We start from the raw sequence: 17,081 nt of genomic DNA on the forward strand, positions 1-17,081 counted from the left end.
AAACTCATGTTCTTCACACCTATTTAGTAGTTCATAATTCACTTTAGCACACAATCTCAACAACAGTTTAAAGCATATAGATTACTATTAACCAAAATATCTACTTCAACATGCATAACAGTTCCAGCAAACCAAGTCTATTACAATCATTGTTCAACACAAGTCTACCCTGTTCCCCATTACATGAGCATAAAGACTAGATTAATAAAACATGATGAGCCACCTAAGCTTCAATTTTCTGAGGGTCTGGGAAGTGATTGACTGGCAGAACTGCTAGGCCTCGGGATGTTGACCGCTCTAGGGAGGATGAAAGGCTTTTTCTAAGAAAACATGCTTCCATAACTCATAGTATAAATAACTTCATAATAAAGTGTTGGGGTTTGTGCCCTAAAGTTTTGTGTCCTGTAGTTTGTAAACAACTTTGTACGAATGCTTGTGATCTATAATATATATGATATTTACTTCACTTCTTGACTTTGCACTTTTAGATTTTTTTATTTTACCACAAACCAATAAACTTAATATCCCTGGTTGTCTTTATGTAACTTAAGCATGTATGTAGTGACATACAAGTGGATCATGTCTTAAGTAACAACCAAAATGGTCTGTAGTATATGGATATAGGAGGGAAACTTTATCCTGGTAACACTACGGACGCGACCCATTTTGTGGAATAGTTACTAATGTTGTGGCTTGTCACAGATGGTCTGATCCTGATCCTTCGTGTAGGGGACATGCGAGCAGGGGCATCCTATACAAAGAGTTTGTATAAGACCTGACCTCGAAGTGTTAACATCTCATCATATAACTCCATTCATGACTGAGACTTCACTTCACTAGAATCTCTTCCGAAGAGTTTTCTGCAATTTTGTACCAATGCCTTGATGAATAAAATCGAATACAACTTGACAACTCTACTGAATGAGCTACAGGCTTACCAGACAATGTTGAGTACAAAGGGATTGGTGTCAGAAGCAAATGTTACTTCTGCTGAGAAGAGAGGAATGTCCTCCAAGCCTGAAGTTGCTTCCTCTTCAAAGAGTAAGAGTATTCTTGTGAAGAAAGGCAAAGGGAAAGGGGAAAAAAAAAGCCTACTGGATTGAAAGGAAAAGATAGCGCTGCAAAGAGAAATGTTTCCACTGCAATGATGAAGGGCACTAGAGAAGACACTGCCCTCAATATCTTGTCGAGAAGAGACCAGAGAAAGGTAGCCAGGCTAACTTGTCCCTGGGACCATTTGCTCAGCTCATCTAGTGGGAGAAGTTACTACTTGTTTTTAACTGTTAAATCTTGTAAAGAACAAATTGTTTATATTTTTGTTAAATAAAATATTCATTCTAAAAAAATTATGTTTGTTCTAAAACCTTCTGTTGAGAAATCAAATTGTTAAAATCCATTTGCAAATGGCTAGATCAAAGTATAATGAATTTAAGATTTCTAGTTCTGACTGTTAACAAGAGTTGTTGAGGTAAGTCAGACCATCTTAATCAAAGAGCTAAGAGAACCTCAATGTAGTGGGAGGAAAATGTGTTTCCTAGCCATTATTAAGAAATAGACAAATTTTCCAGAAGAAACCTATTTGTATACTAATATGTTTACAATGATTCTCTCGGCTAAAGTGTTTAAGAATCATCTAGTAAGACTAGAAATACCGGAGGTTAATAACCTAGGGCAAGTGGGAGAAATATCAGGTATGAGATACCAAATGGTAAAAGATGGGTATAGGATGCCCTAGTTTATTGTATTTCTCTATAAAACTCAGAAACTCGGTCTTATATATCAGATATATAAGTTACAACTGGAATTTTAGTCCAATTGGGAGTTTGTTGGGTTTTATATCCTAAAACTCATGGTTTTGTAAATATTAGAACTTATTATGAGAATTCAACATTAGAACTTATTGAATATATTGTTTTTTAGAAATCCAATAAACCTAAGTCTCTTGACTATTATATGAGTACCTGAACTTTATATGGAGACATACAAGTAGATCAGGTTCAAGTAAATAGTCAAAATGATCTATAGTATATGAATAAAGTTGGGTATCTTATTCTGGTAACATTATTGGATGCGGCCTACTCTGTAGTTGTTACAAACAGTTGTAAAGTGCTACATATGAAATGATCCTAATTCATGCATGTTGAGACATGAGGAGTGGGGGCGTCCTGTGCAAATGAGTTTTGTGCAAGATCAGACCACGAAACCTATCACTCTTACTTTATAATGTTGTTTATTGTTTAAGACTGACTATTTCAAAGCGATGATCTAGGTAACTTAACCTTAATCCTAAGCTAATTATGAACTCCTATTTGTTCGGGATTATCCTTTGATCTGCAAATAGTGAGAGTAGACCAATTGCCTCTACTCAATAAGCTTACCATTTTTGGGATAAGACTGGATGAATAGCTAGGAACATAGGGTGAGAGTAGACCAATTTACTCCTACCCGATTAGAGTTAATAGAGAGGTTGTTCCCTTTAAGTGCTGATTTTGGGTCTTGAACAAGAGGCCTCACCCTCTCATTGGCCTGAGAGGGATTCGATTTGTTGATTGAATCACAAATCAATTGTTGATTAGGGGATCAGTGGAACTTAAGAAACAAAAGGTAATTTTGGAGGTAAAACAGAGATTCGACCCAGCTGTTATTACGAGCAACCTGTGAAGGGTTAAACTTACAAATCATGGTTATATCGAGTGGACATAATATATCTACAGTGAGGGGAGTCCAGCTATGGGCTTTAGTGGAATCACCCATTAGTTAACGAATGGGAGTTAGATCGGTCTAATGAGTTTAGTCGATTAATCTCGGATCGTTGGAGCTCATGATCTGTAGGTTCGCGAGGTCCCCCTATTAGCTCGTAAATGGATAAGCTCTAGAATAGCGTGATAAATTAATTTGAAGTGTTCAAATTAGAATTAAATAAATTTGGAGAAATAATATTTGAAGATGATTTAAATATTTGAAGATGGAATCATGTTAAAAATTAATTTAATATTTGATATTAAATTAATTAGAATTATTTAAATTGTTTAAATAATTATTTATTAATTTTATTAAAGGAAAATAATTTATGAAATTAATTTTTTAAAATTAATAATATTTTCAGTTTTATTAAATAAAATTTATTTTTGAAATCAATTTTGATAAAATCGAAAAAGAAAGAAAAACACAAAGTTGGAAAAATTGATTTTCTATTTACTTCATGAACTAGCTCACCAACAACCCACTTTAACTCTTCATTAACTCCAAGCTTGTGGTGTATCTCATGCAACAAGCTTCTTTGCATGAATTTCTGCAATATATAGAAGATTTTGGAGTGTTTTTGGAGGTGAGCAACCGAACAAAATTCTGAGAAAAAGTTGAGAGAAGAAGGATATTCTTCTACATGGTTGCTGCTGTGAGCTTCTCCAAATTTCCTTAATTCCAGCTTATTTTGAGTCCCACTACTCAATCTTGAGCTCAAAGAGAATAGAGGGAGGATCTTGGAGTGGTCTACAACAAGATCCTATGGAGATTTGCAGCTAAATCGAAGCTTAGAGGAAGTTCTTCAAAGGTATGTCATGAAACCCATTTTTTTCTGTTGAAGCATGTTTTCTTTTCTGCCAAATTTAATGAATTAGGGTGTTTATAGATCCTGGTTTCTTCCGCTGCACATTGGTACCTTCCAACAACTGGTATCAGAGCATCAATAAGCATTCAATTCGGTTTAATTTTGATTTGGTGGGTGTTTTATATGAGAAATATGAAACAGCTGTACTGATATGGTTCTTTCAGTTTTGGCTTTAATTTCACTTTGATTTTCCATTCAAATTTGTAATTGGCTCTTGCTTGATGAGCCTTAATGTGTTCCCAAGAGTCTGTAACTTATTTGGAGTCATTAGAGTAAGATTTAAGCTGTAAATCGAAGAAACAAGCGAAAAGGCCGTGTTAGAGTAGGTTTTATGCCCTAAAGTCTCGTGTGCTGTAGTTTGTAAACAACTTTGTACGAACGCTTGTGATATATAATATATACGATATTTACTTCACTTCTTGACTTTGCATTCTTAGATGTGTTTATTTTACCACAAACCAATAAACTTAATATCCCTGGTTGTCTTTATGTAACTTAAGCATGTATGTAGTGACATACAAGTGGATCATGTTTTAAGTGACAACTAAAATGGTCTGTAGTATATGGATATAGGAGGAAAATTTTATCCTGGTAACACTACGGACGCGGCTCTCTTTGTGGAATAATTACAAGTATTGTGGCTTTTCACAAATGATCTGATCCTAATCATTCGTGTAGCGGACATGCGAGCGGGGGCATCTTATACAAAGAGTTTGTATAAGACCTGACCTCGAAGTGTTAATGTCTCGTCATATAACTCCGTTCATGACTGAGACTTCACTTCACTAGGATGACCATAGGTAACATGACCTCAATCCTGAGTGAGTTGGGAACTTCTGCCATTGAGGGCGGTTCTTTGATTTGCATGGGTGCGAGTGCCAGAGCGCTGACTCAAACCTACCACTTTGAGGATTCATCTGATTTGGGAGCTGGGAACTCAGCTTCACAAGATGGAGTTCACTCCTTCCCCGAAACTGGGGTAAGTAGATAGATTGCTCTCTTAAGGACTGATCCCGAGGCTTAAATGATGTGGCGTCACACACCTTCTCATGGCCCAAGAGATGTTCACACATAGTAAGACTATGTTGTATTGTTCATAAGAGGGACAGTGGTACTTAAGGAGTAAGATTAACTACAGGGACAAAACAGTAAATTGGCCAGTTGTACTTACGAGCATCTGTGAAGGGTCATCGTACTAATTATTAGTTATATCCAATGGACATAGAAATATATTTATGGTAAGACGAGTTCAACTATCGGTCTTTAATGGAATGTCTGGTAGTTAACGGATGGTGGATATCGTGGCCAAAGAGTTTAGTCAGCTATTCACGTACCATTGGAGCTTCAAGCTATAGGTCAATAAGGTCCACTTGGTAGCTTGGATACAAGTTAAGAATAAGTTTTTGAGTCAGTTTGAAATGTTCAAATTGACAAGAGGAAGTTCGATTATATATGATATAATTGAACTAGTTAATTATATATGATATAATTTATTTTATGTATGAGATACATTAATTTGGAGGAAATTGGATATAAATATGATTTATATCTAGTAGAGAAAAAATACTATGATTAATATATGATATTAATTCATAGGTTATGAATATGATGTGATGATATTCATTGTCTATTAATTGGACGGTTAAAGGGGTAATAGGACGACGTCTCTTCTATTTTCATAATGGATGAGTAAGTTGAAAAATCACTTTGAGACGCTTAAATAGCTTACGGTGTGTTAAGCATTACATGCGCAAACATTGTGTTGAAGAGTGTCATCGCCTAGCAAAACCTGTGCCTATACGACAGTGCTTGGACGATCGTTTAACTATTACACCCGTGCATGCTATTTACTAAATGATCGTTTACCTTTTCCTAAGCAATCGTTTAATGCCCGATATTTACTAAACGATCGTATAGATGATTGCTTAGCTTTTCCTATATGATATTGTTTAAACGATCGCTTACCTTTTCCTACATGATCGTATACTTCACCTAAAGGATCGAGCATTTTTTTCTATACGATAGACGAGCCTATCTCCCACTTGCTTGATTGTTGTATATGACCTCCCTTCCTTTTTCCCTCTACCAAATCCGAACAAAGTTAACATAAAAGAGTTCCTTCATGAAACAGTCTCATTAACATACCCGGGTTCAAAAATAACAATTAGAAAATAAAGAAAATATAACATGAAAGCCCTGGTTTAAAACTCATCAACAAATCCTATAGAATTCCCCGACTCCCTTGCCTTAACATGCGGGAGAGCCCTTTTGCTCAATCCCTACTAACCTTAGTTGAGAGATAGCCCTTTTGCTCGATCTTATGAACGTCAATAATATAAGTCTTATGTGCACATAGAGCTGAATAGGATCCTACTTACCTTACTACACCTTCGACAACAAGGATCATCATATAACTGGGTACCTTACCATACCTTCGGTACCAAATCTTAGGAGTAGGTTTTCATATCGTCAATCATGTTAACATCATTAAATAAAATGCTTTCAAACTTACAGGAATCGATGGATAACTCATTTAAATATTAAGTCATGGCATGAAAACTCAAGTAAAATGCATGGAGATTTCATATAAAATCTGTCTTTAGAAACATCAATCATGTGTTAAACTCAATTTCCATTACTAAAAGCATGCATTGAATATTGAAGTAAGGGCAACTATGCATTGAACATTCATAAATAAAACACTTAGAAAATATTTTGAAACTAGTCACTCGCAATACTTTGGGTTACTTCCTTAAAGGATTGTAGGCTTCCCCTATATGCGTCTACCCTGTAAGAATAATAAAAGTATTTGGTTAATACCTTAGCTTTCTCTCAAGCTTATTTTATTATTCAAAATAATGCATGTTGAACTTGAACCCTAGTTCAAACCATTGTTTCCTTCCTTTACTATGTGATATATCCTTAGTATATTGTATTTAACGCATAACCACATTTAACCAAATTTTTACCTTGCGACCAAATAGTGTGTATGGCAGCTCACACAAGATACCCCTTATGTGTCAAAATGTGTGGCTTCGCTATGCAACAATGGCTTGTCCATACTTAATGTTTGTTGGTATCTTGCTTGGTTATGCCTGGATTGCAACTGCCTGCTTGTTCATCCAATCAAAATTTCAGTTGTCATTTTCAGCTTGAATAACTTAAATTCCAGGTACAATCTCATAAAATTTCCTTCTAAGAACTTATTCTTAAACATCTCAACTACCTTACCTTAAAATTCCAACTTCTGATTCTTTTCCCCCAAACTTGGAATTCACCAATTCTTACAACTCAACCGTGTGGCCTTAGATTCTCAAACACTTAAAGATTTTTCTTCTTGATTTTTTTATTGGAATTAATTAATTAAATGATTGTGTAATTGGATTCAAACATCTTCACACTTAAATAACATCTTTACACGTTTGGCATTGAAGCAGTGTGGTATTTAAATATACGTCATTTATTAGTTGGCTTTTAGATCATTTTTTTTTTTACAACCATTATGTCAGTTGAGCTATGCTCTTGTTGACAAAAAATATCAAATGGAATTCAAAGAAAAAAAATACTTTGATATCATGATTTTAATGCTAAAATGGCAACTCAATTAAGTGATTCTCATTCCTCAAAACATATTAGTTAAATTAAGAAAAAAAATCCATGAATAGTAATTTTATAATAAATAAGTAAATTGATTAAATTTAAATTTGGACTAAATGTAAAAAAAGGGCTAAATGCTGTGTGTAATGTAATTATATTTGGACTACATGTTCCTTTTTCAATTTCTTTACACTTTTTCTTACGATGTGGGAGTTGATAGCATATTTTTTTATGTCAATTGAACTATACTTTTGATAAATTTTTGTTATATTTGAAATTTAAATATTGTGATAGTTAAACGTTTGTAACTTATGAGTATACTTTTAGATATTTTTAGCTTCATATTCATTCAACTTTCACTGGTTTTAGATTTAGTGACATCATAAAAAGCTTGGTACTTGAAATTCAATGTTATTATAAAACTATTTAAATAATCATCATTTTTGCTTTCTTTTCTTGAGAGAAAAACTCCTCCACTCAAATTCTTATTTAAAATATAGTTAGAAATAAATTTCAGTGAGTGAACTTTATAATAATCTATTTTCCAATAAAAATTAGAAGAAGAAACAAAACAAAATTCATAACGTTATTTAGCTCATTCATTAGCCAAAGTACAAGCATAAAAAGAAACTTTATTTATTCTTTAAACATATTTAAAAGGATATGAAAAAAAAAAATAATATGATACTAGAGCAATGATTAGGCTGCATCTAATTCCATATTTCTTAAGAAAAAAAACATTTTTTTTAAAAATCACTTTTTTTTTAAGAAAAAACAAAATGTTGTCATGTGACAATTTTTTACTGAACAGCTTCGAACTGATGATAGGTACAATCTAAGAAACATCTAATTAATTTTGTATACTATATATTTCTATATGCTAGTAATTATGTAATTCACACCTCGAAATAATCATAATTCAACTTGCCTATACTATATATTAATAATTAAATATTGTGGTTTGGAAACCCTTTAATTGTATTGAAAGAAAATATGTGATTCACGTTGTCTAATTCATTACTGTATAAATTGATATTTGACTAAGATTATACCTCTTTAATTTAATGGAGAAGATATTAAATATGTACCATCTATATTATAATAATACAGTTGGTATTGTTTTTCCACGTCAAATCAATCAAAGATGCGGGAAACCATGGGTTTGAGAGGCCTGAGTGTAAAAAAAATGAATTGAATAAAATATAATCTTTTCTTCAAAATAAATAAATAAAATGTGATAAACTGGCCACGTCCGCATTACGGTTAGGGGTAAAGGAACGAAGGGAATGGCACGAGAAAATAAGACTACGGTCATTTGAAAATAAATAATAAATAAATAAGACTACGGTCCATTCCAATTGTGACGCGTACATATACCATGTCCGGAAATTGGTCCCCTCAGTCACATGAAATTATTTGACGTGGCCATCACTTTTGGTGATCTTTTAGATAATAAAGTGAATATTTTTATTTAGAATATCTTAGAAAGTGCGAATTGATGTAAAAATTTAAACCAATGGATAAAAGCAATATGTGCAAGAATTTAAACACATAAATTTCTAACTCTAATATCATCTTAAATTATCAATTGATTCTAAAAATTTGATATAATATGATGTCATATTTGAATTAGCAATCATAGTCTAATTGTCTAATACATTGTATTATTATAAGCTTTAATTTATTTCTCCTACATATTATAAGTTTTAATTTATTTCTCCTACATTTAGTTGTATAAAGAGTTGTTAGCCACATTATGCTTACCACACCATTCACCTTGAGCTTGATATTGGTGTTATATCATATAGCAATCAAATGAAGTTCACAACCATGTGAAACATTCTTCTTTTTTTCTTTTTCTTTTTCATATTTTAAGAATGAGAAATGTTCAATTTCAAACCTCAAAGACTAAATATTAGATACCAACTTCAAACTTTAGAGATGAAAAGCATAATTTCTCTTAATTTAAGTTGTTTTCATGCTTCTATACTCACTTGAAAGTACTTTGGTAATAATAAATAAGCTAACAGCAGAAGAAACAATAACAAAAGCAAGAATAAAACAGTTATGAAGGAATAAGGATAAAATTACACGATAATCATTTAATGAGATGATTGCAACCCAACAATCACAACTATGCCACGGAATTAAGTCCTATCGGTCAATTTTCATAATCATCAATCATTGGAAGACACGAATCCATGTGCTCAAATTAGTGAAATTAGGAATTGCTTTTACGACTAGAAAACAAATAATCAATTGGTACGGCACTGTACGGCTATATGAAGCATTATCCGTCCCTTCATAACAAGGAAAGGTCATTTCTGACCTTTTTTCTTTTTAAATAAAAATTTCTTTTTTTATGAAGGAAAGGTCATTTCTGTTTTTTGTCTACATTATAACAACACATTGTTACCATCATATCCCTCTTCTGTTCCTCTTTCCCATTTGAAAAAACCAAATCAAGGAGGGATCTATATTGCTCCTCCCCATTTGATTCCTTTGGAAAAACCATCTTTGCAATAATTCACCAAAGAATGAGAATGGAGTAACATAAGCATCTAATAAGAGTGTCTCTATCGAGCATGCACTTGCAGACGATTATCGAGCTTGATCATTGGTTCCATGAGGCTATTGAATTTCAGGAAACAGATCATGGGATGTTCACTTATCTCTGTTCTAAACAATGCAGGAAGTGAACTCTTATGAAAACCAAATCAATCGAGCTGAGACGTTCATTCCAAATCGACATAAATCTGCAGCCAAAAATGGATTTCATGAATTTGGCAGTGAAGGATCAAAATGTAAATAGTGTTTCTCAATCAAACGAGGAAATGAATTAGGCTGGAAAACTTTCCAGCAATGATCCCACCTATTGTATTGAAACCTCAGCAATAGCCAATAGCATACCTCTCTTTTTTCCTATTTTTACATATATATGAGCTATCCAAGCAGTGGAAAACACAAAACATTCTGGAACATTATGTAAATTATAGTACTGGCACAAACACTAAATTATGCAAACGATCTTAGAGATCCACTCTAAGAAGCAGAAATATGGAGCAAGTAATTTCCTGAGAAGTAAGAACATTTAAACAAGTACAGGATCAGTAAATTATATCATTGAAAATTACTTTTTATACTTTTAAGTTTTACACCATTTTTTATCCTCTGCTATCAGATTTTAAGCAAATTTAAACATAAAGTATAACAAATTTCTTTAAGGATATGATACTTTCAAACCAGAGAAGAAATTCATGTGTTCCACAAAACAAAAAAGAATTTCCTGAAGGAAAATTTGCAACTCAAAACATTATTCTTACAAGTCCCATGCACTTCATTGAGGTTTATCTATTTCCTGTATATAGTTTCAAAGAAGTTCTATGTCCTCTTATATAGTTTCAAAGAATTTCCTTTATTCAGTTTACATCGGTTGATGTAAATATTCCTAGAGCCGAAAAGAAAAAACCCTTCACTTCTTAATCTCTTTCTTATTTTCTTCCAACAACAGGTTCCCGCGTGTTCTAACTGTGCCCTTACATATCCTCTACGTGTCCCCTCTGCATGTCCAAAGTTAATGAAATAAAAAGAACACTCCAGATAATGTATTTTTAACACATGTCCAACACTGACACTAGTCGTTTAGCATCCATGCTTCCTATTTGACATCTAAACCAATTCATTCAGTGTATTTTACCATAACAGGTATCTCTCAACATGAAGGCGAGACACCTAACATAGAAACTGCAACCGTGCCCAGACAAGATTTTGCATTCACGTGCAAGGCAATGAAAATGATGCTTTTGAATAAATAAGAGAACGCTTTTAAATAAATAAGAGATTTTAAACCTCCAGATCTGGCAAAGGGTGGTCATAGGCTTTCTTCTCCCTAGTGTCAAAGACTTTAATGCCTGCGATTCTCTGAACTCCGGGTTTAATGGCAATGAGGTTCTGGTTGTACAAAGGCAGAAGTCAAAATAGTGTCAACGTGTTCTATCAGGAAAAAAAAAGTTTTAACATGATGGAGATTTAATCCTTTCTACGCTAAGGACACCAATTTCAATGCGTCTTTTGTATTTAATTGCTTCGTCCCAAAAGAGGAAAGTAAAAAAAAACGAGTTGCATGTTTTAATTAGAGATAATCCCTAATTGTGATGTACAATAGAGGGCTAGAACAGCAACTTGTATGGCAATGGAACAATTTTTTTTTTAACAAAAAAAAGTAGTACGCTCATAGAAGAATATATAAGGGAGTGTCGACTAAGCGTCATCAAAACAGGGTCCAACCGTGCAAGAAGCTCAAAAGGCTACATCTCAGCCCTTCTGGTTTCCAATGATTAAAAGGTTAAACAATACACATGCATAGGATGGTATAATAAATGAAATTTTTTGTTAATAATAAAATGCAATCACTTTTAGACTAACTCGTATCACAATCATCATATAAATTTGTTATTCATACCAGGTGGAAATCTGTGGAACCATATGGCTCAACTCTTGGTATGACCTGTTGAAAATTTCAGAAACACAATATCAGAAACGCATTTACAAAATGGATGCATAAAGAAATTCTCGTTTCGATAGCCTTCCAACATGTCATCCCTCGCCATGCCACAGAATTAAGGAACAAATTAATTAGTCAGTGTTGGAGCAGTGCGAAAGCTCCTATATTTTAAACACGAGTTCAACTAGAAAAAATACTTGCGTTCGTGCCAAATGGATTGACCTAAGCACAACAAAAGAAAATACACCAACTTCTAACATACGAATTATCAGAAATGATGAATTTTAATAGAAGGATGATAATGGATTGGTGTAGTGGTAAATAAGAAAACAATCTCTTGATGAAGGACTAATAGGTGATGAGTTAATCTATGGTGGCCACCTATATAAGATTTAATATTCTGTGAGTTTCTTTGACACTCAAATGCTGTAAGGTCAAGTGGGTTGTTCTATGAGATTAGTCGAGATACGTGCAAGCTAATTTGAACTCTTACGGATATTAAAAAAAAAAAAAAAAAACAGAAGGATGGGATGCCATAATTAAGACAGAATGACCGAGCATACCATTGTCTGTAGACCATTAACCATAACAACCTTTTCTTCATCTGAACCGTTTAGTGACATCCAAACCTCAAAAGGGCCCAATTCCCTCTCAATCTGTGTTGTGAGACGCATATGTAACTGGAGACAATAAATCAATCAATTGCAAAATATCTCTGGGAAAATGGTGAAATAGAATTAAAGATGGATTTCAACCTCTTCTGGAGAATGACTAGTTAATTTAATTTTATCTTGCAAAATATCTCTGGGAAAATGGTGAGAGAATTAAAGATAGATATCAACCTCTGCTGGAGAATGACTAAATTTAATTTTATCTAACTTTCTAGATGAACTTTTCATAAGAAAACAATAGCAAAAGAAAAATTACCGTAAAAGGCCTCTCCAATCTGATAACATCTGGCATCTCAACAACATGCAACTCAAGCTCCTTGCGAGTAATGGGCTACAAAACAATATAAATGACCAATGAGAGAAATATCGGGCTAATAAACCGCCAAATCAACCCAAGGCTTTAACGTTGATGGGTTATAAAGAACTTAAACACCCTCTCACTCTTCTTCACTTATCGACTTAGGAATTAGCACAAAAGCCAACCCGTCAATGGAGATGAAATAACATGAACATTCAACCACACAATCTTCTCCCGCTCTAATTTTGATATCATGTTAAATCATTACTAAATCTAAAAGTTTAAACTAATAGATTGTGGTAATCTCCATCAATACTTCCAGAATATATTAAAGTAACAGGACGGAATATATTAAGTAACGAATAGTGTCTCGTCTTCTTTGACCTTTTATCTAATAAAAATACATCTATTTTAAAAGTTTGGGTTTGTAGCACATATTAGCTCTAGCTCTAGCTATAATTATCCGAGTAGAAAATGTCATCAAACAAACTATTAATTGCAGTTTCACAATAAATTAGTACATATTATATTAAATAGCCATGGCAAAATTTAGTTTCTCAACTCAAGGTAATACATATCATACATCCACACTAACTATAACATGTAACCAATAGATGATGTCAATATCATTTTTTTCTGCATAACAAAGTTCAAAATTTATTAAAGTTAAAAGGTTCTAATATTTTTTTCTTTATAGGAAAAAATTCCAGTGAACCCTACGCATAATTATGTTCTAAATATAATTTTAACAAGACCAAGTAAACAATCATCCTATTAACATCTATTGGGATTCATCTGAGGCATTCAACAGGAACCGCAGGGTAAAAAAAGTGTAAGATCAAAGCAAGGTTTTAGAGAAATAAAAATTCTTGATATCATGTGATAAACAGCCGTCAGTAAAATTTCAGACACTGCAAAGCAAAATAATCGCGTCACAATTGGAAACCATTGCCAGAACTAACAGAGAAAGGATACCAGGATTTAAACACAGTTTAAACTTAACATTCCATTGGCAGAAATCAATTGATAAAGCCAAGCTAAGTTCTCTGCAGCACGTGAGAGTTTGCTTACCAATAACCAAATCATCAACAAAAAAATTCCATATAATTGAATTTCTTTTTAAACTATTCTATGATATTAAGACACTCACAGAACCCAAAATCTGTTGTGTTTGCAGTCGTCCCGGTTCACCCATATTTGTACGCCATGTTATCTGAAGTTTACCAAGAATATTACTTCCCTCAACTTTCAGCGGAGAAGGACCGTGCGTTGAAAATTTCAATTGATAAAGAAAATTATGGATTCCTCCACCTGATCTGACCAATACAGGAGGCTTGAAGACCTCTCTGCAGCACAAGATTTAACATACGCTTGACTGTGAGAGAAAAGATGAATAGCAAAATACTTAACCATGAAACGCAAATTTGGCATGAATTAGCACTACAATCAATTATTTAATATCAGTGAATTGACATATGGTCCATACCTTGTTGTAGATTTAGGTTCAGAGTGATGTTCGTCAGCATTTATTATCACTGCACTCCAGTTTGGAGAAGGCTCAAAGTCAACTTGGTCCATAAATAGATTTGATTTTGTATGATTTTCAATGCAAGCTTCTAAGAATGTACTATCCTGAGATAGAAAGAAAACTATCATATGATAGTTCTTAATGAATTTTTCGAACACAGGACAACTGGAAATCAAAATACAGTAGCGTTATTCACCACCATTAATGCTTTATACAATCAATATCTAGAATCTAGCATAACTATAAAGTCATAGCATAAAAAACTACAATGAGAAGGAGCTGAGAGTACTGCATTATATCTACACAAATTGCCCTACGAAAAATTAATAAACAACATGAGATATGCAAACAATTCATCCTTACTTGACAAAATCACATAACTGCAATAAATTACAAAAATGATACAAAAAACCTGCCCCAAACTGAAACAAATATTGGCGTAAAATTACCATCTCTTTTAGCGTGAATGTAGAGGAACAAAGAAAGAGAGTTTTCAGAGTACCAAGATAAAAAGGATTACTTTTAGGATGTAAAACAATATGCTATAATTGAATTCAAACATTTACTGTGATATCAAAACAATAGATATACTTTAACTACAATACTTATGGGACATTCTAAACTTACGTTGACTGCTTTTAGTCAGCAAAACATACCTTCACTACTCGGACCTGCAGATGAAGTAATTTGAAGAATATCAGATATTTGATATAAACCCAGAACACTATGCAACAAAAGCCACTGAAAGCTTTCAATAAAATTCACCAAAGGCGAAAAGAAAAAGGCCACACATTTTAGTAAGGAGTAGTTGTATGTCACACATTGTAGGATCCAAAGAGCATATTACCTTTGTTCTGACCGACAGTGGATTTGCAACCATGAACTTGAAAAACTGTGGTAGATATTTACGCTCACCATCACCATCATTGTACAATGCAGTGCAGACCAGCCTATAACAACGAAATGAAGAATCACTTATAAGTACTTAATCAACAAAGAAACCACTTTGCAGGCATAGTAGCCAACATTTAATATGAAGCTTACGTATGAGCTCCGAGTTCCTTCACATCGTGTTCGACAATGAAGTCATAACGGCCCCCAGCACGAATAGTTTCAACAGGGGATTTTGATGAATCCAAAAGAAGGATTCTCTGCCTCTCCGTTTGAATTTCTGCCTGTACAGAAAGCTCTAAATTGAACTACCGGTCTACTACAAATCAGAGTGGATAAAGCAAAACTCAAATTCTCAAATATTGAAAGAAAAACATTCCTAATGCCTAAAAGGAAGGAAAACCGACCTTGATTATAACGTCCCTGACTTCAAAATTGGAGCTGTTATTCACACTTATATAGCTACAGAAAGTCTCGCCCAAATAAATTGCCCTGGGAGATGTCCACCATACATACGCCCAACAATTAACAAAAGAAAGATGCAAATAGATCAATTCATCCAGAGAAGGAAGCAGAAAGAAAGAGAGAAATAGAGAAAAACCCAAAAGCTTGAGGAAGTACGAGGAGGCCAGTGAGGCCCATAGCATCAGAGGAGTCATGAAGAACGAATCTGGAACTGTAGCTAAGATCGGAGTCGGAATCGTCGGACAACTGAGCTTCAAGGAGGCGAGGGAGCTGGTAAGCAGCCACAGGATCGTCCAAGATGTCCTCGCCGGCGACTAAATCGACCGGATCGAGGCGGAGAGGGGGATCAACTTGAAATGATGGCCTACAAAGCCTCATCACCCTGAAGGCCAGGGAGTGCGATCCCTGAGCACCGCTCATCTTGCTCGTTCTCTGTTTGAACACAGAATCTCAAAGAGGAACGGGAAGTAGCTGAAGATGGTAGAAATCCCAGCGCAATAACTCTGTAATACAATGAAGTTGAAACGAATCAAACAGGACGACATGTCGGACTCCTTATGCAACTGTCGGATAATCGATGGCCACTGGTCGATTCATCGTATCGATCGACAGTTGAGTTGAATCCTCAACCTTTTTTTTCTCCTTGTCCTTAAAATCATCTTTTCCTCTTAACTATATATGAATCACGTGTAATTTTCAATTTGATCTTCAGTCTTCTAAAATTTTCAATTTTAACTTTTACTAGTAATTTGAAATGTCTCAATAATTAGACAGATGTACGTACACTTTTTATTTAGAATTATTATTTTTTATTTTTATTTTATTTTATTTTATTTTTGAGTACCAGTAGATTCGAGAATTACCTAAATAGGGCGGTTGAATCAGATTTTCCAAAAACACTATATAATATATATGTTACTTTTTCTTTCTTAGTGCAACAGAGGAAAATATCTTATCAAGAGTAGAATTATGGCTTCTTCTTTTTTTCTGGTTGAGTAGATTTTTAAAAAGCACTCATTTTACCAAAAAAAAAAAAAAAAAAAAAAAAAAAAATTAAAAGGAGAAAAAATATTTAGATACATCTGAGAGACAATACCTATCTTTGTACCTCCTATCAAATTGTTCAATAATAATTTATCATATGACAATAAAAAAATAATTTAATACTTTATTATGTGAGTGGCGAGAAAAGATGCACAAAGATGATGCATTCCTCATCAGATGAGAACAAAGGGAAAAACAAAAACCATATTTTTATAAGAGTACATATATGAGTATAAAATAATTATCATAGCAATTAAGTAATAATTGACCTTTACTTTTTAATTCCTACCGACAAACCTTGTATCTGCCCAAGGTATCACAAATTCTCATCAGATTCCACCTCACAAACTTTTTTCAATTGGATATCGATGTCCCTCTAACAATTTCAAAGAACTATAAAATTATTCACTTCCCTACAATGAAACATGAATACTCACCCATCTTCCATTTTGAGTTTCTACTTACTGCATTCT

At 33.6% G+C, this 17,081-nt stretch overlaps 1 protein-coding gene across 2 annotated transcripts; it reads right to left on the reverse strand.

Annotated features, from left to right (window-relative positions):
• Positions 1–9,411: 9,411 nt before the first annotated feature.
• Positions 9,412–16,267, reverse strand: LOC120083091 (trafficking protein particle complex subunit-like protein). 2 transcript variants are annotated; one of them, XM_039038643.2, is made up of 12 exons: positions 15,701–16,267; positions 15,507–15,591; positions 15,253–15,383; positions 15,056–15,158; positions 14,865–14,879; positions 14,167–14,312; positions 13,831–14,026; positions 12,639–12,713; positions 12,275–12,391; positions 11,670–11,714; positions 11,057–11,158; positions 9,412–9,963 (listed from the first exon to the last, which is right to left on the reverse strand). In XM_039038643.2, exons 1-12 carry the CDS (start codon positions 15,982–15,984, stop codon positions 9,943–9,945), a joined length of 1,320 nt encoding a protein of 439 aa, XP_038894571.1. In that variant the 5' UTR covers positions 15,985–16,267; the 3' UTR covers positions 9,412–9,942. The 2 variants fall into 2 exon arrangements, with proteins under 2 accessions (XP_038894571.1, XP_038894570.1); XM_039038642.2 differs by lacking the exon at positions 9,412–9,963 and adding an exon at positions 10,490–10,767.
• Positions 16,268–17,081: the final 814 nt, after the last annotated feature.

This window comes from Benincasa hispida, chromosome 8, assembly GCF_027475165.1.
Source record: "Benincasa hispida cultivar pf3 chromosome 8, pf3_genome.v1.1, whole genome shotgun sequence".
Taxonomy (NCBI): Eukaryota; Viridiplantae; Streptophyta; class Magnoliopsida; order Cucurbitales; family Cucurbitaceae; genus Benincasa; species Benincasa hispida.

Bases quoted from the DNA above. Each gene is read 5' to 3' on its own strand.
- LOC120083091 (XM_039038642.2), bottom strand. From the start codon at position 15,984: ATGAGCGGTGCTCAGGGATCGCACTCCCTGGCCTTCAGGGTGATGAGG. The intron at 12,714-13,830 runs GTGAGTGTCTTA...ATTGTTTTGTAG, and splicing joins CACAACAGATTTTGGGTTCT to CCCATTACTCGCAAGGAGCT. The intron at 11,159-11,669 runs GTATGAATAACA...TTGTACAACCAG, and splicing joins GTTCCACAGATTTCCACCTG to AACCTCATTGCCATTAAACC.